We start from the raw sequence: 25,841 nt of genomic DNA, 5'->3' as shown, positions 1-25,841 counted from the left end.
TTGTGGCGCCAAACAGCTGATTGACGCTGCAAGCCTGGGGGGGGGGGGGCGGGAGAAATGGAGCAGAGGCGGCATGCTCAGGGAGGAGGCGGAGCAGAGGTGAGCTGGGGTGGGAAGCGGTTCTTCTGCACGCCGCCCCCCCTCAGTTACTTGCTGCAGGCGGCCCTCCCCGTGCCCCCCTGCCCCAGCTCACCTCCGCTCCACCTCCTCCCCGGAGTGCGCTTTTGGCCACCCCCAACCACTTGGCGTCCTAGGCGGCCACCTAGTTTGCCTAGTGGTTGCACTGGCCCCACATAAACCGGAACATCATGGGCCAAATTCCACCCCAGTGCATTCCCCTCCCCCGCCCTCCAGGGAGTCAGTGTGGTAACAACCAAGGTGTGAATTCGCTGGGCTAGGATGGGGCAACCTCACCCAGCAGAGATGCTGGCAAAAGCCCACCCAGCAGAATCAAACCTCCCGGGGTGCATGTCTTGAATAGCAATACCCACCCCCTCCAACTGCCTTGTGGTGAACAAACCCTGAGCCATGTGGCTAAAAGGGCAGATTGGCTTTCAGAGCCTCTGGTTGCCTGCTCCATAGGTGCGGAACGAGGGGTGCTGCTGCACCCCCTGGCTTGAAGTGGTTTCCATGGTTATTATCTTTCTTTTTTTTTTAAAAAACCTTTTGTCAGTCTTGCAAAACTGTAATGAAAACTAACCATCCCATTCACAAACTCACGGGGTCTGCGCCTACCGGTGTCCATGATGAAAAAACTGAGAGCATTGTACTTGCCCATCCACCCACCCACCGCCGCCCCAAAAAGGCAAATGTAGGCGTGTAGAATTTTGTGTGGCTGCTTTATTGCCATTTCCCCCTTAATGAGCAGACTGAAAATACTGGCAACTAAAATGAGCATAGTTGCTACCCTGGGGCCTGATGATGGGCGGGGCAATGGAGACTGCAGAGTTGCTCGGTGTGGAACTCGCTATCAGCTGTTCTGCTCCACCTGTACAGGTTGACCTCCTTGCCAGAGAAGCCCCCGGCTATTGACTGGGTTTATTACAAGGCTGCAGTTGCTAAGGCTGGCATGGTGGATGAGTTTGAAAAGAAGGTGAGATTCTCGTCCTCAATTAGATGTTGCTGCTGATTTGAAATCCAAGTGGAGGCTGCTCATGTCTGATGCACCAAGACCCAGAACTGTGAACTTTTCCTCGAGCAGGCTGCTAAGTGAGATGATTAGGAGGTATTGGCCCAGGTCCTGTGCTGTGGTGTGCAGTTGCTTTGCATCACACTGCTAGCACAAAGCAGCCCAAAAGCTGGCCTAGCTAACGATAGGAAGGGTCATTTTAGTGGACGGGGATCCTCCAGTGGCATAAAGCTAATGCTTTTTTCTCTTACAGCCTGCATAGGTTTTCCCAGCTGTCGGTGTAGAAGTGGCCTGAGGAAAGAGTATATGGTCAGAGCCTTCCTTTTCTCTGCTGATTCCCAACATCCAAAGAGCACTAGTCTGGCTACTGGGGAAATATTGTTGCATCAACCAGGCAAGGTACTAACAAGCTTCAACAGGACTTTATTTTCAAAGTGGAAAACCTCTTTACCAAGCTGCTGCTGCACCCTCTGTAACTTTCTCCCAGCCTCTCAACTCCTCCCCGCTCCTTCCTGTTTCCTGTCCTTTCAGACTCCCAACAGCTAGTGCTCCCAATTCTAATAATTACAAGCAACTTCTAAACACCACATTCCCTCCTCTCTTAAGAAATTCTCCCAATTAAAATAAACATTATTGTTCTAACCACAGGAACAAATATGAAATGTTGGCAGAAATATTACACTGAAAACACTGCAGATACTACATAACATAGTCTCTAGTCCAGACAGGTGGTCGTCTGGGTCTGACAGACCGGCTCTTAAGCCCTGGTTCCAGTGCAATGTCTTGTTGTGTTGGTACCACGGTGAAGTCATCCAATGCAGACTGGGTGTTGGCATGATCTCCTCTTGGTGCATAGGCAGGTGCAAGATAAGACGCATTCCATACCCGCCCATCAGAAAGTTGACAGGTGTAAGGTCCCTTCTTCTCTATGATTTTAAGAGGAGCTGTGAATTTATGGTCCCCTTTGCATAAAATTCCAGGTTTTCATATTCTAACGAAGCAACCACTCAAACTTTGGTTCCTTAGCACCCCGCCGCTTGTCTGTGAAAGCCTTAGACTTTGCTTGGTTCTGATCAACTGTTTTTCTCACATCATCCTCGTTTGGGGCATCAGGTCGTGCCTTCAACAATCCAGCAATGTTCAGTTTAGTATTCATCTGTTTCCCATGCAGTAACTCTGCGGGTGATCTTTGCGTTGTGGCATGTCATGTAGCCTGGTATGCTTGCAAGAAATCAGTAGTGAAGGGTATCCACAATAGCCCTTCCAGTTTAGCCATTTGCAAACTCTCTTTCAAACTTCTGTTAAACTGTTTGATTTCCCCATTGGCTTGAGGGTAATGTAGGGATGACCTTCTGTGTAAAATGTTCCTCTGTGCTAGAAAAGTTTCAAACTCCAGGGAAGTAAATTGACTACCATTATCTGAAACCAGTTCTTTGGGGTTACCTTCCCTGCTGAAAACTGAAGAGAGGAACTTAATTACTGTAGCAGAAGAGAATTGCTATGTAAACGCTACCTCAAGCCTTTTACTGAAATAGTCTATTAAAGTGATGGCATAACGGCAGTCAATTGGAGCAGTATCAAAGGGTCCTCCAATGTCAATCGCCACTTTTTCCCCATGCAGATTCAGGAAGAGGAACAGGCTGTAATGGAGGGGTACATGTCACTGCTGTCTTATCATGCATTTGGCAAGTGACACAAGATTTTATGAGTGCTTCAGTTTGAGAGTCCATCCCTGGACACCAATACAGATCCCGTGGTCGCTGTTTGGTTCGGACAATTCCTTGATGGGTATCGTGTGCCAGGTGTATGAGTTTTGACTGTAATTCTTCTGGCACAAGGAGCTGGTGTGTACCTCATAGCACACAGCCATCTAACAAAGAAAGTTCATCCCGAACTCTAAAATAAGGCAGCAAAACTGGGTCAAGGTTTTTAGGGTGACTGGGCCATCTCTTTGTCAGAAATTCCCGTAGTTTTTGTTGAATTGGACACGCTGCACAAGCAGCTTGAAATTGTTCTCTTGTAACTGCAGTGAGAGTGCTTGTAATAAGCGCAACCACGACATCCTCATCCTCCGGTGGACTATCTGGTGAAGGCAAAGGCAGGCGAGAAAGACAATCAACGACCACATTTTGGTTTCCAGGCTTATATTCCAGTTCATAATTGAAAGAGAGTCATCTTGCAGACCATCGAGCAATACGGTATCCTGCTCTTCCCAGTTCTTCCGCGGTGAGCGACGTCGTCAAAGGGCTGTGGTCTGTGTGCAACTTGAACGTGCGGCCCCACAGGTAAGTTCTCCATTTGTCAGTAGCCCAGACACAAGCAAGTGCTTCTTTTTCGACTGTAGAATATTTTCTCTCAGCATTACTTAGTGTCCTTGAAGCAAATGCATCAGTCCTCTCTGTGTTGTCCTCATGCAGTTGTGTGAGAACAGCCCCAAGTCCATAATCAGAAACATCAGTAGTTACAATTGTGGGCAATGCAGGACTGAATAGTGCAAGTACTGGACTATGTACAATCAAGTCTTTCACCGTTTCAAAACTAGCTTGTGCATCCGTTGTCCACACTAAGGTTGAACTTCTCTGTAGTAATTCCCATAATGGTTCAATGACAGAAGCATAATTGGGAATGAATTTTGCATACCAGGAGGTAAGACCCAAGAAGGAACGTAAGGTTTGCAAACCTGTTGGAGGAGGAGCATTTGAAATTGCCAGGATATGATCTGGATCAGGTTTTAGTCCAGCCTGTGAAATTGTATGCCCCAGAAAGGAGAGTTCAGTTTGTCTAAATTTGCATTTGGACCTCTTGAGCTGGAGGCCTGCTGTGCTGATGCAGTTTAGTACACACTGCAGGTTATTGTCATGCTCCTCAGAAGTATTTCCAAACATGATAATATCATCCAGATAGCACTGACCTCCATGCAGATTCTTCAGAATCAATACATCATTTTTTGAAAGGCACTTGGGGCAGATGCGAGACCGTATGGAACACATTTAAAACGAAATAGTCCCTCATGTGTAATAAATGCTGTGAGGTCTCTGCTCTCTTCATGCAACATAACCTGGTGGTGTGCGCTCTGCAAATCAAGAGTAGAAAACATCTTTGCTCCATGGAGTTCTGCAAATACTTCTTCTATGTGAGGAAGAGGATGGCTGTCAATCGCAATAGCTTTATTTGGCTCCCTTAAGCCCACACAAAGGCGAATGCCTCCACCCTTCTTCTGTATCACTACTATAGGTGAAACCCATTCCGAGGAGTCGATCTCGTCAATAATGTCCTTTTGAACAAGTTTTCTAAGTTCCTCTGAAACAGCTTCCCTGGCTGAAAATGGTAAGCGCCGTAACTTCTGCCGTACAGGCATCACATTATTCTGCATTTTAACTTTATGCAGAAACCCATAAGCACAGCCGAGTTTCTCCTCAACTTGGTGTTGGGTCCCAGCTGAAACTGGTGTGTGTACCACAAGAGTGCTTTGCTGAGGAAGATCAATTAATCCATTAACTACCCTGAAATTTAAAGCAGCCAATAAATCTCTGCCAAGGATAGGAGTGCCTTTGTGGACAATGTAGAACTCTGCAGTTCATAGATATTTAGGTCAGAAGGGACCATTATGATCATCTAGTCTGACCTCCTGCACAACGCAGGCCACAGAATTTCACCCACCCACTCCTGCAAAAAACCTCACACCTATATCTGTGCTATTGAAATCCTCAAATCGTAGTTTAAAGACTTCAAGGAGCAGAGAATCCTCCAGCAAGTGACCCAGGCCCCATGCTACAGAGGAAGGCGAAAAACCTCCAGGGCCTCTTCCAATCTGCCCTGGAGGGAAATTCCTTCCCGACCCCAAATATGGCGATCAGCTAAACCCTGAGCATATGGGCAAGATTCATCAGCCATCTGTTACACAGCAATCACCAAAAGTAACTGTTACTGGCAGGTAGCCATGTACTGGAATATGGTTTTTCAAATAGCACACCAAGTGAAGTTTGGGTTCAGTAAGAGGCACATCTTTAAAGTAATGCAGATAGATGGAATCAGATAGTATAGATTCTGCTGAGCCAGTGCCCAACATTAGCTGAATAGAGTGTGGTTTGCCTGAGGGTATGGCTGAAATGTTTACAGTGCACTTTATCTGTTCTGGAATATGTACAGTAGTGATTTTGTCCACAGTGACAACTGATATTGTAACTGCATGCACCTGTTGATTGAACTGGCTCCTGCGACATACTTTAGCAAAATGTCCCATCTTTTTGCAATGATTGCACTGAGCTACTTTTGCTGGACATCCTGTGTAGCTTGCAAGGTGTTGTGGGGATCCACAGCAAAAACATGCTCTTCCTGTATTTTGAATTTGCTGATTCGCTGGTTTTTCATTAGTTTTCCTCTTGCAATTGCGTGTCTGCAGTGGTAGTGAACTTTTCTACAAAGAAGTCACAGCCTGGACTGTGCCTCCTGTACCCATGCTCATTATTTTGGCTTCAGCTGTAGCTGACTCAATCTGAGTAGCAATGGTTATTGCTTTTTCTAGTGTAAGTTGTGGTTCTAGAAGTAAGCGTTCTCTTACATGAAGCATAGTTATTTTCTCAATGAGATGGTCTCTAATCATCTCATCTGCCATATTCCCAAAGTCACAAATTACAATCAGCAATATACTGCATTATAGTTTTCCCTGGTTTCTGTTCACACTGGCAAAATCTGTAGCGATTAGCTATTACATTCACTTTTGGCACAAAAAAATTCTTTCATGCAGTGAGTGCAGTCTCATATTTATCATCTGCAAGGGGAAAAGGGCAAAATATACGCTGAGGATCTTACTGGCACCTTGTCAGGAGCCCAAAGGATGCACCTAAATTGTATAAAATAGGCCTGACTCCTTTTTAATGTGCAGTTGGAGTTCTTGGAGCCTGCGTGGGTCAAGATGGAGCATTTCATAGTGGGACTTCTATTCTATGGGCTCCCCCTCTGTGCGAAAGAAGAGGGTGGATATAACATAAACTCCAGGGGTTGTACTCTGGTAATTGATGTTGTCTTTAGCCAGAGAATTTGTCAGAATTTGTACCTATTTTATTTAAAGCAGATGCTATTTTAAGGTCAGTGCCTCTTTAAGGAAGAGGCAAGATGAGAATGGTTAAAGTGAAACAGGATGAGAGTCACAGCTTCACTGCATTAAACAATCTAGAATTAATGGGCTCACCAAACCCTTTGTTCTCTTGCAGACTAAGAGTGCTGCTGAATATGTGCAGGCTTCTAAATCCCGTATTGTCCAGCATGAGAAACAGGTAGGTTTGACGGGTTCTACCCTGTGAATTTCATGTTTAAGGCAGTTTGGTATGAAACCTTGTTTTAATTTCTAATTGTACATCTAGTTTAATTTGAATGCTGGCTTACATCTGACTTTAACATTTTCTTGTCTCTCCTCCCACTCCAAGCTTGAGAAGTTCAGAACCATGATTCCATTTGATCAGATGACTTTTGAGGACTTGAATGAGGTCTTCCCTGAAACCAAACTGGACAAGGAGAAGTATCCATACTGGCCTATTGAAGACCTGCAAATCTGTCTGAAAGCAGTTTCTGGTGACTGTCAAAGTCTCAAGAATCTTTTAAATAAAGTAATTGTACAGGGCTTCAGCAATGTGTCTCATCTTGATCTCAAAACTAAAAGATTAAATCCACTAGGAGTTTTTGGATTTTTTTAAGTGGGTGATGAATGCTGTGAAATAAGCAGGCAATTGGTTTTGGGGGCTCTGCACTCTTTACAGGGTGGGGATAGTTCCTGAAGGAGGACAGGATTGAGTCTTCCAAGCAGGATGCCAAGCTTAGTGTTTGTAGAATACTCTCCCTGTTCTTGCTGTTCGGGTTAAACCCAAGGTTGTTCGGGTGACTGAGATAACAGTTCAGCGAACCAAATGACCAGCCCAGTTTCACTTTCCGCCCTTTTCTGTATTACAAGCGCAAGCATCTCTCTCTAACCTGTTCATGAGACACTCATTGGACCTGGTTACAAACCTGGCAAAACCTTACAAACCTCCACCAGCTTTTTTCCCCCACAGCCTCAGTGTGCCAGATGGGCTTGTGCCTCAGCACCTCTTATGCAGCTGTGCAATTAGCCCATGCTGCCACACCACGGCGTAGGAGAGGGCCACCCTGGCTGTAGAGGCAGGGATGTGGGAGGGCTTTTCCATCGCACGGCCAGATGAATATTAGGGACTGGTTACATGAACCCATCAAAGAACAGGCAGACATGCTGCTCTTGATCTAAAGGTCGTGTGTAGCATTCGGGAATGTAGGTAAATGAATAGGACAGCAGCTTCACAACACGCACCTTCTGAGAGGAGTGTAAGATTCTACTTGGTAGGGTTCACCTTCAGCCAAAGCCGTGACCATTCTGGCGTTTGTTATTTCTGGGTGATCCAGGTCTCCCCTTAGTAATGTGCAGTACTAATAAGGCAAACACTTCCAGTGGTCTGCAAAAATCAGATACATGGTATGTTTATGTAAGACAGCATGTCTTGTGACCAGCACTAACTGGTTGGGATTTTTGCTATGGTAAATATACCTTTTCCTCTGGAGCTCATTATTTTCCTTTAAACTTGAATCCTGGGCTGTAGTTGGGGGTAGGAAGCCCTCCCTGTCCTGTTCCCTCCTTTGAGTTGATAGTGGTAGCCTGGACTCCAATGACAGCTGGAGGAGCCGGTCTCATCCCATCAAGACCCGCACTAATCTAGTCCATTGTGTTATTTCATGTTTGCTTTGTTCCCCCCAGATCTCCACGTGTAGTTCAGCACTTTTGAGAGGTACAGCTAAGATGACTTACACCTCCTCCAGTAATTCCCTGTCAGCTGGAACTGGCTCCATGAATGTATTTTATTCAGGTAACTTATTTGCTGATGGGATGCCCTAGGTGTACACATTGCTTTACAAAGCACTTGCAAGAACAAGGCTTCTGCCCTGCAGAGCTTGCACTGTTATTCAGACATGCAGTATACAGCTTAATTCAAGCATAAGAAGCAGGAAAACCTTTTTAGGGAGGAGGTTGAGGCAAGCAAGTATTAGAAAAGGCAATTAGCCCACATTTAACCACTCCATTGTACAATAATGATGATGATAAACAGAAGTGACAAAAGCAAATGACTGCAAAAAAGCACCTTATCCAGAACTAGCAGAGCTGACTCATACTCATGTAGCTCTGCCTGGGTCCCACTTCTCTGCCCTTCTGCATTGATTCTTCCCGTAAGCATGGTAGTTCTATATTTCCCTTTCCAAGTGGGTTTGAATCCCTCCTCTCCTCTTGTCCCATGGCCATCTCAGTCAGCGAATCTCCTACAATGGGCAGAACAGCAGCCAAAAGTAAATATACATTAGGGGAAATTGTGGACAAGAGCTGAGGCCTGCATGATGCTAAACTTCACCTTATTTGCTTGATAGTTTTTATTAAAATTTCATACACTTTTCCATCAGAAAATCTCAGGGACTGTTCTCACTGAATGGGCTTGTGGGGCTGGCCAGAGTTGTTGGACTCTGTGTAGGGTTGGGTTTACAGCTGAGCCTCCATAAATAACAAAGGTGCAGCTCTTTTGTAGATATATGTTGCCTATATATATTTGATTCGTATAATATTTGCACCATAATGATATTGAGAGGTAGGTATCTTAACTGTGTGTGAATGTATGATCAGATGTGGCCTGAAACACAATGGACTTGGGTTCTAAGCCTGCTAGCATGATTGGTTTCCAGAGATAAGGGGCTCTCTACTGACAGAACCCTGACACTGGATACGGATATTCAAATGCAGGTAACCAAACACCAACCCTGCTTGCTTAGGAGGTTTCCGGATGTTGTTCTAGCTTGCTCGCGGCATCTCAGCAGTTTCATAGTCTTGAGGAAAGGGTGGAGGGGTTTCTTCTTCAGCTGCATTAATAGGCAGGTCTCCAATACACCCATAATCATTAGGACAAAGACACCTATGAAAAACATCACTGCAAAACAAGACCAAGACAATGTGCTTGATAAACTCTCTGCCCTTCCTTCCTCTAGATCCATGGTTCTTTCTACTGTGGGCTTCTGCTTAATAGAAGAAATATAGTGCCCCAATTCCAGAAACTGCTCTGAATAGGGACTTATAGTATTACATCTCTACTGCAGTGGCTACGTGTTCCTCTTCTTACTATCTCTGAATAGGCGACATGTTAGTATTCTGCTCTCTTCCTTACATCCAGTGCATGTTGAATATAAAGTGACTTTTACTCAATAAAGACAAGTACCTATTATGGGTGGGTCATCGGAAGAAGTGGGAAGAATGTCCTTAAGAATGAGAGCTAACACACTCTCCAATGATGAGTGACAGCTGGAAGCTGATGTTGTCCTCATAAGAGCTGCTGCTGAACAAAATAGTCATATCCAGTAAGTAGAGAGCACACGATGGGAAGATAAGGTTCAAAACGTATAAAATGGGTCGTCTCTTCATGGAGATCTGGAGGGAACAAGGCAAACATGAAATAACTGAATGGGCTGGACAAGTGCTGATCTCAATGGGATGAGACAGACTCTTCCTCCCTTGGTTGGAGTCCATGCTATCAACTCAAAGGAGAGAACAGGCCCCAGTGGGCTTCCTATCCTCTGGTACAGTCCATGCTTCAAGTGCCAGCCATAAATACTTGCTCCCTGCCCTCTAACCCCAATTTCCCCTCCTTTCATAATCTGACCCTTCTTCCACCTGTCCTGCTAACTCTTCCTTACCTGCCCATCTATTTCTACCACCTACTTGCAGCCACATCACCTAACCCCCTTTTCCCTCATTTTGGGTCAAGCCCTGTGTTATTCTACCCACTCTTGCTATTTTCCTGCTGGTATTCTCTGTATGAATATTCATGCACATGTGCCCACTGAATACATAGGCCCTCACTTGTCTGTTTTTTTTTCTTCTACTCCCCTAAAGACGCACATTGAAACTGGAGCAGACAAAAAGGTCCATCTAGTGCAATGAGCTGTCTCAGAGTGGCCTATAGTAGATCTCACAGGAAGATGAAACTGCCTTAGACCACATCCTCAGCTGGTATAATCAGGGTAGCTCCATTGATGTCAGTGGAGCTATAGCAATTTGTACCTACTGAGGATCTGGACCCATAACTGTGTAGTTCTATATCATGAAGAATTCCTTTTTGGTACCAGTTATGAAGGACTCCAGCGACTTGCCAGCATCAGTATCTGACCTTATATGCTCCTATGAGAGCTGTACTGTCAAAGGTCATTTTGCTAAAGCATGATCTGGCTTGCATCATAGATTGCTTTGGTTCCACTCTCTTGTTGGCCTTCTCTCCTGCATTGTCAGGCGAGAGATGCTAGGAATGTGGCAATGGAACTAGCATGAGTTGTCTTGGGCACATGTGCTGCTGGATTTGTGAGACTGCTGTAATTCTCCCATTTAGACATGGGAGTTGCCTATTTCCCCCTATGAACTCCTTGTAGAACACAGCACTTGGTATGAGCAGTAGATCGTGCTCTTTCTTGATTTCGCTCTACAGATCTACATTGTAGGGGTCAGGCAGACGCTGCAGAGGTAACACATTCTGAGACCTCCATTTAGAGGTATGTAACTTTCATTTTTATCAGATCATTCTGTTTTGAGATTTCAGACTCCCACAAAGTTGCTAAGATAGCAATACTAACTCTTGGATGTAAGCAAATAATATACATCTCCCTGGACCTTTTGTTAAAATACCTGTACTTTATAAAGTGCTTTGCCTGGTGGGGAATGTGTATTTGTAATTGTGGGGGTTAGTCCTGTAAAGTTGACTAGATTTTGCTTGGATTATGTTTTTAGTTTTTGTATCTGAGCCCTGATGTTCTGAAGGGTGTGTTTATGATAAATCAATGAATGAAATCCAGTATATAGTGTGTGCAATACACTAATGATGCAATACCTCATAGATGATCCCAGTAAAGACTTCCTCCTCATCCTCTAATCTGTATAGTATAAATGTTTATGTTTGTGAACTTCCATTCTCCATTGGTCAAGTGATAAAGTTTGCTTTTTTTATTCACCTCATCTGTTGTCTGATTGGACCGGAGAATTAGGTCTGTTGCTGTTTGAGGAAAGAAAGTGAAGACAGAGTGGTTTAAAGGTCGTTCCTTTCTCCGTACAGGGATTTCAAATCTGTTGCCATAGTCCAGGTGTGTATTCAGAAGGAGGGAAGAGAAGGTCAAGATCACCCACCCACCCACCCTTGGTGGGAAAATTGCATCTCTTGCCCAAAACAGAATTAGTTGTATACTTGGAGCTTGATTCTTACTCCAGGGTAAACTGGGAATAACTTCATTGAAATCAATGGAGTTATACCAGTCTGAGATCAGAATCCAGCCCAAAGGTCACTGCTTAATGGGAACAAATGTCTGCTGACAGTAGGAGTTTCATAACTCCATTGGTCTTGGATATTTGGTTAAATTCTGTCTCCCATCTTATGGCCTGGATCCAAATCCTATTGAAGTCAGTGGGAGTCTTTCCACTGATGCCAGTAAGCTTTAAATTAAGCACTTAGAGGAGCAGTTGGCAGTGGCTGTCTCTTTCCTGTGCTTCCATAAATACTTGGGAGTAGCTACTATCTGGCCCTCATCTGCACAGACTCACTACGGTGGCAATTGTGCAAATGGAGCACACTGGTTGTTAGTGAGACTTTGCAAAGCTCTCACGTGCCTGCCATGGTCCCTCTGACTGTCTCTGCATTCTCTGGTTTGTTGTTTCATGTGGAAGATCCTTCCATGCTGAACACGACTGCTCCTTCACTAGTTTATTGTCTCACAAACACAGCTGCCTCATATGCCTGTATGTCTGAGGTTCAATTGGATATGTGTGTCTATATGTAAATATACAGTGTGTGGGGTATAAGTGCCACAGTGGAGCCAGGCTCTAGTGCAGCCTCTGTAGCATTTCCCCCCCTGTCTCCCCGAAATCCTCGGTATTTGTAAACCATGGAGCCAAATCCTGCTTCTGTTAGGTCTTGGCAGAGCTCCCCAATGGGGGACCCCACGCCTAGAATGCCCACGTCTCTGTCCCAGCTAGATCTTGGAGGCTGAACTTCCTCACTCCTCCCAGCTGCAGCAAAGGAGGGGTACAGATCACCGGGGGTTCCATGGCTTGATCCCTCTCCACGTTGCGCGGCCAGCCCTCCATGGGCTGGGAGCGGGATGAGAAGGTGCCCAGCCAGGAGTGTCTTCCCCTGTAGAGGCTGATCTAATGGAGAAGCAGATGGGACTAGCCTTTTCTGCTCTCCCCCTCGGCCTGGGTGCCTTGGAAAGATGAAACTAGCCAAACAGCTCATGCATGGCCAAGGTTAAACTGAGTGCTGCTGGAAAGGAGGGTGAGTCCTAGGAGGACCATAAACTGGTACATAATGGGCCAGATTCCATCCCCCAAGCCCGGGAGTCAGTGTCCTAAAACCCAAGGCGTGAATTCGCTGGGCTAGGATGGGGCAACCTCACCCAGCAGAGATGCTGGCAAAAAGCCCACCCAGCAGAATCAAACCTCCCGGGGTGCATGTCTTGAATACCAACACCCCCACAACAGCTGTGCAGTGAAAAAACCCTAAGTCATGTGACTAAAAGGCTGGATTGGCTTTCACAGCTTCTGGTTGCTTGGTGCATAGGCGAAGTTGTTTTCATCATATGCAGCAGTGGTTCTCAAACTTTTTTTCCCCGTGGACGACTTGAAAATTGCTGAGGGTCTCGGCGGACCACTTAATGATCTTTCCAAATGTTGTTTGTACCGTTAGCTAACTATTGCAAAGCACTTTGGATAAAAGCACTGTTTCAAAAAAAATAATAATTAAAGTTTTTTTATTTTACAAATAAAAGCACACAACTCATATCTTAATATCAGTAGTCTTACCTTTCTAATGCAATGGATGTGCCTTCTCTCCGCCACCGTGGCAGCCCCTGAGCTGGGGCTGGGAAGGAGGGGGGGTCTCCCTCACCACAGCAGCCCCTGAGCTGGAGTGGGAAGGAGGGAGGGTCTCCCTCACCACAGCAGCCCCTGAGCTGGAGCTGGGAAGGAGGGCAGTCTCTCCCCGGCAGCAGCAGCCCTGGAGCTGGGGAAAGTCACCTCTTTCTCTGGCCACTGCAGCCCTGCATGTCCCAAATTCCCCCCACTCCCTCTTCTCACCCCACTGCCCCCTGCCTCCTATTCCCCCAAAGGCTACCACCTCACATTACGTGTGTGTCTTCTCCAAGGTCCAGGCACCTAATTAGTGGAGACACACCTGCACACCTCCACTAATGAGGTGTGTGGCCCTTCATTCTCTCATGTGCCGCCTCCCAGGCATGCACCTTAGGGGGAACGATCTGTGGACCACCTGAATGGAGCTCGCGGACCACTGGTGGTCCATGGACCACAGTTTGAGAACCTCTGATATACAGAAACAACGCGGAGTCCGGTGGCACCTTAAAGACTAACAGATTTATTTGAGCATAAGCTTTCATGGGTAAAAAACCCACTTCTTCAGATGGATGGAGTGAAAATTACAGATGCAGACATAAATATACTGACACATGAAGAGAAGGGAGTTACCTCACAAGTGGAGAACCAGTGCTGACAGGGCCAAGTCGATCAGAGTGGATGTATTAATTCATTTGCAGATTTAACACCATTAATTTGGGCTTGAATAGGGACTGGGAGTGGCTGGCTCATTACAAAAGCAGTTTTGCCTTTCCTGGAATTGACACCTCCTCATCTATGTTGGGAGTGGGCTACATCCACCCTGATCGACTTGGCCCTGTCAGCACTGGTTCTCCGCTTGTGAGGTAACTCCCTTCTCTTCATGTGTCAGTATAATTATGTCTGCATCTGTAATTTTCACTCCATGCATCTGAAGAAGTGGGGTTTTTACCCACAAAAGCTTATGCTCAAATAAATTTGTTAGTCTTTAAGGTGCCCCCGGACGCCGCGTTGTTTTTGTGGATACTCCCTAACACGGCTATCCCCTGATACTTCTGACACACAGGATTCAAGTTTGGTTCAATAGCGCTCAGCAACCCCACTATACACCAGGCCAGGGCTGCTGGGCCAATTTGTATCTGCTCCTCTCTCCATTGAGGGACCCCGATGCCGGCCCACCCCCTTGGCTCTGGGGGCAGAGTGTGGACACGGGCCAGCCGGCTCTGAGCCCTGGGACTCCTGCCAGCCTGGGGTATCCATCCAGGGACGCAACTGATGCGGGATCTGGGGCTGGCGGAGGTGGGATGCAGCCGTGTACTGCCTGCTGCTCCGGGCGGAGGAGAGACAGCCTGGGAAGGAAAAATCCCCGCAGAGCCGCCGGGGCGGGGACCGCGGCTCCAGGCGAGGCTCCCGCAGCTGCTCCGTGTCCCGCTCTGGAAGCGGCGGTGGCTGCAGAGGATGCTCTGGGCACGGGGAGGGGAGACAGAGGGCGGAGCAGAGCAAAGCCGCCGGTCGGCGGGGGACCACACCGGGCAGCTGCGCCCCCGCCGCCCCAGGCTGTTTGCCGGCCAGGCGCCCCTTCCCCCCGGAATGCCCCTGCAGACCAGGCACACGGTGGACCACTCTGCACCAGGGCAAAAATGTCTTCCCTGGTTTCCTGGACAAAGCTGGGCGCTGGCAGAGCACGTGGGTGGGTGACTGGACAAACTGCGTGTGCCAGAAGCAGGCCTGGGGTTCTGTATTGGCCTCTGCGGTGCAGGTGGCAGGGATGCTCTTTCCTAGGATGTGCCAGGACCATAACCACGGTGACCGCGTGGCCTAATGGATAAGGCGTCTGACTTCGGATCAGAAGATTGAGGGTTCGAGTCCCTTCGTGGTCGGTTGGCTTTTTTTCCCCCTCGGAGAAATGTCCTTTGCAGAACCAGCCTTTGCCCATGCAAAATTAGCTGCTGAAGGAGCGTTTAGTGCACCCAACTGATCTCAGAGGCGCCACTAGAAAGCCGCGCTTTATGCATTGGCATAAGTGGAAGGCTAATCCCAGTGAAGTTTTATATAGGGTCCTAGTTTGAATTACAGAGCCTAAGAGAACAAATAACACACTGTCTTCCTCTGTAGACCACAGATCAGAACTTGCTGATTTCTTCCTTTCCCCTCGGAAGTTGTTAAAGAAGGATGGACAAGCATTAGTTAGCACCCATGATGGCAGGAAAGGAGACATCAGCTTTAGTTATAATGAAGGAAGATGGTGGGGTGGAGAGAGGACTCCCACCAAGACAGGTTTGCAAGAAGGGGGAATCTAAGAAGTTTGGGACTGTTGCCAATGAAAACTACATGACTTCTAGTTCTATGCATGTGCCGCAGACCCATAATAGTTCATCACTAAAGATGAAGGGTTGGCAGTGCATTTGGGTAGACCCACTCTAGCCCAAACTCTCCACCTTGGGAAAGTCCCATGTTGGGTAGCCCGCTGTCCTGTTTAATTTCTTTGGCACAGTGCCTCTGACTGTAATGCCTTCATCCCTAAGGAGTATTAATTAGCATAGAAAAAGTATGAAGCACACTCTGTTGTGCACTTTTATAGGTCCTCAATAGAGAGCTGAACTTTCATTGTAGCCTAACTACACCAACATGATCACACTTCAAAAAACCATTTGGAGATCAACTGGGGACCTGGGCAATCTCTGTCAGCCCCAGATATCCCAGATCAGATATCCGTGAAAACAGCAAGTAAAAAATAAATGTGTCTGTTGGGTCAGGGAAGGCAAAGTACAACACTGAGGTTTAAAAAAACAAACCACCTGGGCACTCTGATTTTAGGGATATTTCCATTTATCATTCCCAGACACTGGTTTCCTAATGGACACCCAGATTTCTATGTCCCACTTAATAGAATAAAGCACTAAAGATCATGTAAGTCTTGAAGCTCCTACAGCACTACAGCTGCCCTCTGAGTGACATTATCCTATGGAATAAGTGTTGGGCTTTCAGACCTGGTGCTGCATGAGGATTAGTGAGTCAAGAAAGGACGATGTAAACTGGAAACTGGCTTGTGTGTCTTGTCTGTAAAAATCCTTGGTCTATGTAAATAGCAGGGTGAAGCAGAGTGTCCTGAGGGAATTGTTAACTTCAGGTCCATCTTCCCCCCCCCCCCCCAAAAGATACTTTAACAAGTAAAAACTAAAGGCCACAAAAACAGACCTGTAAAATAAAAACTGGATGGAGCCAGTGGGGCTAACAATGAAGAATAGATGACAGGAGTAGACAGGAAAAAATAATTTTTAGCAGGTCAGAAACTGGGACTGGATGGCTGGGGGATCACTCAATAACTGCCCTGTTCTGTTCATTCCCTCAGAAGCATCTGGCACTGGCCACTAACAGAAGATAGGATACTGATCTGATCCAGTATGGCCGTTCTCTTATTCTTAGGATAAGCAAAAATGTATTAAGTTGTCATGATTTATGCATGAGAATGTTTTAATTAGGGGGTTAGAGTACATAGGTACACAGATGAGGTAACTAGGTAAACTGAGTCTGTGCAAAATTTTGGGACAAGGGATAAAATATAGGTGATGGACAATAGGAGAGTAGAGAAGACCAGAGATTTGGAGAATTGCCCTGTCCACAGGAGACTTAACTTGTTCAATGATCTTTCTTGCCTGACCTGCTTTAGTACGTATTCATAGGTGACAACAGCATGGTCTTAAACCGTACAAAATAAAGGCTAAAATAAACTGTTTAAGCCTAAATTGAAATGGATCTTGTTTTTCACCCAACAGCCCCAATCTTTAGGGTAGGGTTGGAAGGACTGGGTCTATTGAGGCCCCAAAAGTCTGCGTGCAAGTTCTGAGCTGAGGCTGTCATGGACTTGTATCCATAGAAGAGACCTCTTTTTGTGGGGTGTGAAAGGACTGCTCCCACACAAACCTTTCCCAAAGCATCCCACATTTCTGGAGGTTCAGTTGGTGTGACACTATACCCCATATTCTTCATAGCAATATTATGAGTATGGCATAATCATGATGTATTTCATGCAAGATAAGTATGTGAGATATCATTGAAAATGTTTCAGAGTAGCAGCCGTGTTAGTCTGTATCCACAAAAAGAAAAGGAGTACTTGTGGCACCTTAGAGACTAACAAATTTATTTGAGCGTAAGCTTTCGTGAGCTACAGCTCACTTCATTGGATGCATGCAGTGGAAAATACAGTGGGGAGATTTTATATACACAGAGAACATGAAACAATGGGAGTTACCATACACTCTGTAACGAGAGTGATCAGGTAAGGTGAGCTATTACCAGAAGGAGAGAAAAAAAACCTTTTGTAGTGATTGAAAAGGTTATGATTTACTGAATATGTTGATCCTATTTGTATGCTTGGATCATTTTTGTATCTGAAGTTAGGAATATTGACTGTGTATTTGTATTTCAGGTAGTTATTCCTGGGCAGCACCCACTAGGCAAAAAGCTCTCAGTCTAAATGACTGGCTGGCAAGGGCCCATTCAAGTTGGATGGCCCATCAGGGGAACACTTGGCTCTGAATGGACCATGGAAGACACCGCTCTACATCTAATGGGCTTTCCTGTAAACATTCTAACTAAATTATGGGTAATGGCCTCTGCTATGACTAAGTGAAGCAGCCATGGGCATGTGACTTGCCCATGGACTCTACAGGAACATGTGACCAGGTCACCTGGTGCTGGACTCCATCGTGGGATGTCAGTGTTTTTCCACAGGCTGGCGTGGGACCCAAGCTTGGAGACAAAGGGTTCCCACCCTATGCAAAAGCTATTTAAGGCACGGGAGTGACATAATCATGGTTCTTCACCGACTCCCCACTCAAAGAAAGACTCCTGGAAACACCTGAGGGAACAAAGACTGAACTGGGGGAAGTGCTGGACCCAGGCTAGAGGGATTTTTAGCCTGTGAAAGGAACACCTGGGGTTTTTAAGATGTAAGCAAGTGCAGGCTGCTTGCATCATCATTTAGGATGAGAATTTGCTACTTGTATCCAATCTCTTTAGTATATTAAGCTTAGTTTGCTTATTTTGTTTGTTTGCTAGGTAATCTGCTTTGATCTGTTAGCTTTTAAGTGATTATAAGGGACAGCAATCTTTTGTAGTTCATGAACTTATTTTTGCTTTGTCTAAAACCAGCGTGTGGGAGTCATAACTTGGGCCAGAAAGCTGTTGCATATCCTTCTCCACATTGAGGGAGGTGGCAAATTGCATGAGCTTACGCTGTACAGACCTCTGTGCAGTGCAAGATGCTATAATTTTGGGTTTATACTCCAGAGGGGGGTGCATGCCTTAGCTGTGCCTTCCCAAGCAGGGGCTGGTTAAGGAACCTCTGTGTGTGTAACTACAGCTGGATGGGTCTCTACCTGTATGTATACTGGAGCCTGGGAGAGGGCTTGGCAGGCTGGTCACTGCAGTACAATGTATAGGGAGCCCAGGCTGGTGGGTCAGGGGGTTCAGTGATACCCCAGTTCCAGGTAGCAGCCCAGGGGAACCTGTTACAGTTGGCTCTACAGAGATAATTAAAACTGATGATGTTGAGGAACTTCCTGTTTTGTTTTAATTGTTCTCAACATAAAGCAGAGGTGCACATCTCTGGTTTATTTCTTCCCATTTAACTTCAGTGACTGGATAGAAATTCCCCTTCTAACCACAGTTGACCTGCTGCTGGCACAATTGCAGAGCGGAGGCTGGGTACTGGATTTCACTGAACACTGGCACATGCATAGCTGGAAACCAGTCTGGCTAACCTTTGTGTTAGTATAGGTAAAATAGATATTAGATTATAAGAATATGTTTAGTGTTTGAAGTGCTTGTAGGGTGCTGCACATGTTAATCTTTCTTAACATCAGTACCCCATGTTAAGGTTATATTAAGTGTTTGTGTTGTAAACCTCGAACTATTTAATGCTTCTTCCCTGTTTGAGTTACATAATGTAAAATAAAAGGAGGACTTGTGGCACCTTCGAGACTAACAAATTTATTTGAGCATAAGCTTTCGTGAGCTGTAGCTCACGAAATAAATTTGTTAGTCTCGAAGGTGCCACAAGTCCTCCTTTTCTTTTTGCGGATACAGACTAACACGGCTGCTACTCTGAAACCTGTCATAATGTAAAATACTGGTTTTCTTACCAAAGGTGTTAGGTCCTACACACAAGAAGGTCCATTGAAACCAAATGATCCGTTGTGAAATATCAAAAGACAAAGACTTTGTGCTGGTGGAGAAGCAATTAACTCCTATGAACAGGAGATGTGCACAAGGCCTCGTCCCATCAGTTTGAACTCGGACGGGAATAAAAATTCCTGGCACAAAGGAACTGTATCCATATGCTGTTTGGACTTCCCAGAGAGGGCAGGACTTCAATCAAAGCATAAGCAAAGGATTTCTGGCTGTTTAGCTTGTGTTAGCCCCAGGGGTGAACAAAGGAATTGAAACGTTATAACTTTTGGAGGGGCATGTTCTGTGTCCCTGCCGCGGCCCTGGGGCTGAAGGAGCTCTGAGCCTCTGCAGATTATTGGGGGGACAAGGCCTGCCCCTGCTTGCCCCCTCTTGTGCACACCCCTGGTTAAAGGATCTATAGAGCTTGCATATTACAGCAGTTTTCTATCACCTTTTGGAACCCAAGACTAGCTAATTTGTGTATGTATATTTACCTGCTTTAATCTTGTAAATAACTAGTTTCTTTTTCCTAGTTAATACATCTTTAGTTAGTTAATAATAGGATTGGCTACAAGTGTTTTCTTAGGTGAGAGATCTAGGGTGCACTTTGACGGGTTCCCCCTGGGGTCCTGCCTGGAACTGGAGTCAGCCGTCCTGACTCACCAGCCTGGGTTTCTACTCACACAGTACTGCTGCCAAGCCCTCTCCCAGACTCCAGTACACACACTAGTAGGGACACACCCAGCTGTAGTTACATACACACAGGTTCTTTAACCAGCCCCTGCATAGGAAGGCACAGCTAAGGCACTACACCGTTCCTAAGGCACACCCCCCCCTCTGGAGTGGAAACCCAAAATGATGCCATCTTGCACTGCACAGAGAAATGTACAGCGTAAGCTCCTGAAATTCACCCTCTCCCTCAAATGTGGAGAGAGAGATGCCACAGCTTTCTGTCCCAAGTTATGACTTCCACACACCAGTTTTAGATAAAGCAAAAATAAGTTTAACAACTACAAAAGATAAATGTTAAGTGATTATAAGGAATAGCAATCAGATCAAAGCAGATTACCTAGCAAATAAACAAAACATGCAAACTAAGCTTAATATGCTACATCGGTCAGATATGAATGGCAAATTCTCACCCTAAATGATGATGATGCAAGCAGTCTGCAGATTCTTAAGGCGCAAGCTGGACTGGCTTGCAGCTTAGAAACCCCAGGTGTTCCTTTCACAGGCTAAAAATCCCTCTAGCCTGGGTCCAACACTTCCCCACAATTCAGTCCTTGTTCCTCAGGAGTTTCCAAGAGTCTCTGTGGATGGGGAGTCAGTGAAGAACCACAATGATGTCACTCCCCAGCCTTAAATAGCTTTTGCATAGGGCAGGAACCCTTTGTCTCCAAGCTAGGTTCCCACGCTAGCCAGTGAAAAAAACTCTGGTATTCTAAGATGGAGTCCAGTACCAGGTGACCTGGTCACATGTTCTTGTAGAGTTACACTGGCAAGATATGTGCCCATGGCTGCTTCGCTTAGTCATAGCAGAGGTCATTATCCATACTTTAGTTAGAACGTTTATAGGAAAGCCCGTTAGATGCAGATGGGTGTTTTCCACAGTCCGTTGTGAGCTAAGTGTTCCCCTGATGGGCCATCCAACTTGAATGGGCCCTACCCAGCCTATCATTTAGACTAGTGGTTTTCAAACTACGGGTTGCAACCCAGTACTGAGTCACGGAATCTAAGGCACTGGGTCACGGTGGCTCTGGTCAGCACCGCCGACCGGGCCGTTAAAAGCCCTGTTGGTAGCGCCCGGCTAAGGCAGGCTAGTCCCTACCTGTTCTGAAACCATGCTGTACCCTGGAAGCGGTCAGCAGGAGATCCAGCTCCTAGGCAGGAGGGCCACAGGGCTTCATGCACAGCCCCTGCCCTGAACACCAGCTCTGCACCCCCATTGGCCGATTCCTGACCAATGGGAGCTGGGGTGGGGGCGGTGCCTGCAGGTGAAAGCTGTGCAGAGCCACTTTCGTGCCTCTGATTAGGAGCAGGACTTGCTGCTGGCTGCTTCTGGGGCACCATGTAGTCTGTGGTGCCAGGAGAAGCAGGAAGCCTGCCTTAGCACCCCGGCTGCACCGCTGACTGGAAGCCGCCCACGGTAAGCCTGCACCCCAGCCCCCACCCAAACCTGGAGCCCCTTCACCCAAAACCCCTCATCCCCTCATGGTGGACCTTTGTAGGGGCTGAGGGGGCACACAGAACCCCCTAGCATGGAGGAAAGGTGATGCAATGTGGCATACAAACCTCACCCAAGGCAGGAAAGAGTTAATGGAGTTGCAATCCACCTGCTCTGCAACACCAGGGAGGTATTAAAGAGGAGATGAGAGCACTGTTCTGCTGCTAAGAGGCAAGTTGGGTGAGCAGGTGTAGGGTGGGTGCTCATGGTGGCTGGGCCCAGGGAGACTATGGGTGGTCGGGTATCCTGGAGGAAAGGGAAGAGTTGGTTTCTTTATGCTTGTTGTGGGCTGGTGGGTGGGAACCCTGGAAGGGGTAGAGCTGTCAGATGCCTAGCTGGAGAGCTACGGAGCTGCAACCTGGGAGGCTTTAGAGAGTGTGTGGAGCAGTGGAGGACCCATGAAGTTGGAGTGGCTGGTGTGCTGCTTGATGCTGTGAGAGGGTGCTCTAGTAAGGCTGTTCTAATCCAGGTGGGAATGGGGGCAGGGGGGCAGACAGAGCACCTGGCATGGGAGGAGAATGGGGGACACGGGAGTGGGTGGAGGCAGGAGATGGAGGATTCTGGTGAGGTGATGAGAAGGGGGTGAATACAGAGCCCCTCTCGGGGGGACCCTGGGAGGGGGGAGTAATAGGGGCACACACAGCTGTGGGGAGTAGGGTCATAAACAACCCCTGGAGGTGGTAGAAGACTGAAGGACCCTGATCTGGGGGAGGGGGGTACACACACAACCCCTGCAAGGAGGGAATTGTGGGGCTTACAGGAAGTCCCTGAAATAGAAGGCAATGGGAGGGTGGCACTTGGGGGAATAGAGGATACATCAAGGACTCTGTGTGTGCAATGATCTCCGCCTACAGAAGCTATGAAGTGTGTGACCACTGACCCTTCCCCCAATAATGTTAAGTTTTGTGTGTGTCTGTCCATCACGCTCAGTCTTTACATGAAAAAAAATTTGCTTTAAAAATGAGACAGGATGTAACCTTCAAAAATCACGTGCAGTGCCTTGAGAGAGTTACAAGTAAAGTCCTCATGGCCAGATCTCCAATCTCCGTGAATGAGGTGGCTAGTGATATAGTTCTGTTGACAGACTCTCTGTTATTTAATATGAAAGCAATGCCAATAAAATGGAACATATAAAATAAAAAGAGGATAGCTTATCCCTGTAAGACAGATGAGATCACTCACTGACTAAATCTACTACATCTTGGTCTGTAGTAAATAAAAAGTATTCTGATATCCTTTCCAAAATAGTTAGTTCTTAAAGTTTTTCAAATAGTTTTATTTATTGTTCCTGGAAACAATAATTAGGCTAAAAGATGCCTTAAATATATTTCAATTAAAATGTGCTCTAACTAAAATGATGACAGAGAGGTTTAAAACACTTGGGGTTTTTTTTACAATTATGAAAGCAACCCTTCACTCTAGAGATGACACTTGAACCCCTAATCCCTAGGTTTGGAAGCTAGTGCCTGTATTAGGCCACTAGAACTGGGTGAAAAGGAGTTTGCATTATTTGCCACTTGATTCCTCATATTGCTCTGAAATATAGTTGCATGAAGATTTTTGTTCTTTCAAGTCCCTTTTCTGCCTTGTGCTGACACTAAGCCCTGTTGGTCCCCTTCTACTGCAAGCAGCTCTTTATCTTTTGCTTCTTCCAAATGCATCTGCAAGAGTCTTTACTCAATTCGTTTTTGGTACCAGGCAACTGCTTTCATACCAGAGTGACAGTGACTCAGGAGCCAGACAGCACATCTTTCCCACAACTAGCTCACAAGAACAATATCCCAGCCCTTTTCTTTTTCTTTTTCTTTTTGACACTTTCACTAAAGAAAGCGAATCACCCTGAGAGTAACAAGCTCATTTCTCTGTGAATGTTTAACTCTGGGTGGGCATTTGGACATAAGCCCTTTTGATTGTACATGGCCTGGCTGGGCATGATCACCTAAGTGTGTAGCACATCTGTGTACGCATTCTCTGTCCTGAAGCTTTCTTTTTCATTATGCCCACATCTGGTGGCAAAATCTTCAAAGGCCAAATTCTGGGTAGTTTTCATGTTACTTCCTTAGACATGCATTTGTAGCAAGACAATGCCAATCGCCTCGTTTTCCCCTCTTATCTTCCTCCCCACCTTTCTATAGAGACGCTGGGCTGACATCATGCACTTCTCCCAAATGCATAGGGTTAAATAAGGGCTATAATAATAGGACCTATTTCTCATGTATAGGGGATCAGTTCTGAATGGGTAGAGGAGGGCAGGATGGTTATGTCTGTGAGCTAAACTCTGCTTTCCCTACTCTTCTGGGGAAGCTGCTTTCTCAGCCTGGCATTGAGGGGACCAAATGTGCACAACTGCTTCCTGGCAAATCACACTTCAAAACAATCTCCATGGCCTTTCCTCTAGACAATCTCTTTAACACACTCCGCCTCATTTTCCCATTGAACACTTTGACCTTTCCATGCTAGTTGGAAATTACCGCCATTAAAATAAAATCGACCACGAAGGGACTCGAACCCTCAATCTTCTGATCCGAAGTCAGACGCCTTATCCATTAGGCCACGCGGTCCCATTAGGTAGCGGAAGAGCAGTGATGAGGAGAACATGTATCCTAGCCAGCAGCTGTTACTTGTCGCCTGTATCGGGGATCCTTGGAGGTAAGAGCTGGGGAGTTCCACGTATTTGTAAGAATCCTGCCATGCTAGTGAGAGCTACGCCTGTGCTGCGAGGGAAGCTCACAGTACCTTTTGCATCTCTTCCGCATTTGTACTGGGTGTGGGGAAAAACTCCTCCTCTGAGCCCTTTAAAAATGCATTGGCCATAAAAACAATGAATTAAACCCCAAGCCTGTTTTTAAGTTTTATTTTTCGTTCTAGGCAAACCCTCGTTTGCTTTCAGAGCTTATTTCAGTTCATTTAGCTTTCTAAGAATCAAAATAGCGATTTACACCCTACCGTAGGCTACTCCCGGCTGTGCTCCGAATTGAAGGACTCATTTTCCTGGTGTAACAGTAAACGTGGTTGCTCAGGGTTGTGACAGTCACCCGGCTTCTTATTAGTCAAAGCTCACGGCAAGAAACTGATGGATAAAAATATTGTCCTTGTGGCTACCTTTTTTTTTTTTTTAAAGGCGGGGGGGAAATGGAAAGTGACTTCAAACCCATCTACCTCTGTGGCGTGTGCATCCAACTGGCTAAAAGAAAAGGAGGACTTGTGGCACCTTAGAGACTAACCAATTTATTAGAGCATAAGCTTTCGTGAGCTACAGCTCACTTCCTCAGATGCATATCGTGGAAACTGCAGCAGGCTTTATATATACACAGAGAATATGAAACAATACCTATTCCCACCCCACTGTCCTGCTGGTAATAGCTTATCTAAAGTGATTTCCAGCACAAATCCAGGTTTTCTCACCCTCCATCCCCCCACACAAATTCACTCTCCTGCTGGTGATAGCCCATCCAAAGTGACAACTCTTTACACAATGTGCATGACAATCAAGCTGGGCTATTTCCTGCATAAATCCAGGTTCTCACATCCCCCCCACCCCCATACACACACAAACTCACTCTCCTGCTGGTAATAGCTCATCCAAACTGACCACTCTTCAAGTTAAAATCCAAGTTAAACCAGAACATCTGGGGGGGGGGGGGTAGGAAAAAACAAGAGGAAACAGGCTACCTTGCATAATGACTTAGCCACTCCCAGTCTCTATTTAAGCCTAAATTAATAGTATCCAATTTGCAAATGAATTCCAATTCAGCAGTTTCTCGCTGGAGTCTGGATTTGTAGTTTTTTTGTTTTAAGATAGCGACCTTCATGTCTGTGATTGCGTGACCAGAGAGATTGAAGTGTTCTCCGACTGGTTTATGAATGTTATAATCCAACTGGCTGGTGCTTTCAGCAAAGCCGGCTTTATTACTGCCCGCCCTGGGAGTTTTCCCCCAGGCACAAGGTAAGCCGCTGGCCGCGCACCGGCGAATGCAAAGCGGCTCGCTGACTCGCGGGATTCGAACGCGCGACTTCCTGTTTCACACGGGAAGGCTCTTTCCGCGAGACCACGGAATCAGTGCGGTAAGCGCCGGCGCCCTGGGCTAACTAGTATGTGACGCAAAGCGCCGTAGCCGCGCTTGGGCTCGCGCGCGAGGCTTTAGGGCCGGGAGGGCAGCCGCGTGCCCGCCCCTCCCCGTGCCCTCGGGCCCCAGCAGCCAGCGCTTTACTAACCTGTCCCTTTGTGGGCAAGGGGACGTCACGCTAGTCCGGGCAGGCGTTGTTCTTCCGTAACAAGGCCAGGGAAAGAAGGCTGTTTTCCCCGTTGCTGATTTCAGGAGGGGCCGGGGGGCGGGGAGCGCCAGAGGAGACGAGGCTGATGTTAGGGGTTTGTGGAGGACAAGTCCAAT

General features: G+C 46.6%; 1 protein-coding gene and 1 pseudogene across 2 annotated transcripts; one reads left to right on the top strand and one right to left on the bottom strand.

The window, feature by feature from the left end:
• Window positions 1-73: 73 nt before the first annotated feature.
• On the top strand, window positions 74-7,903 carry LOC311530236 (ATP synthase subunit d, mitochondrial-like; the record flags this gene model as incomplete). The annotated part of the gene is made up of 5 exons (XM_084646701.1): window positions 74-99; window positions 931-1,104; window positions 6,306-6,405; window positions 6,556-6,700; window positions 7,890-7,903. 5 exons carry the CDS (start codon window positions 74-76, stop codon window positions 7,901-7,903), a joined length of 459 nt encoding a protein of 152 aa, XP_084502827.1.
• Window positions 7,891-24,507, bottom strand: LOC311530409 (5-hydroxytryptamine receptor 3E-like; annotated as a pseudogene). Its single transcript, XR_014714553.1, has 4 exons — window positions 24,397-24,507; window positions 9,388-9,596; window positions 8,935-9,102; window positions 7,891-8,446 (listed from the first exon to the last, which is right to left on the bottom strand). The product of XR_014714553.1 is annotated as a 5-hydroxytryptamine receptor 3E-like (transcript).
• Window positions 24,508-25,841: the final 1,334 nt, after the last annotated feature.

Source organism: Lepidochelys olivacea (assembly GCF_965140295.1).
Source record: "Lepidochelys olivacea isolate rLepOli2 genome assembly, chromosome: 14".
Taxonomy (NCBI): Eukaryota; Metazoa; Chordata; order Testudines; family Cheloniidae; genus Lepidochelys; species Lepidochelys olivacea.
Note: the sequence above shows the minus strand (reverse complement) of the source record. Positions and strands in the feature narration are given on the sequence as shown.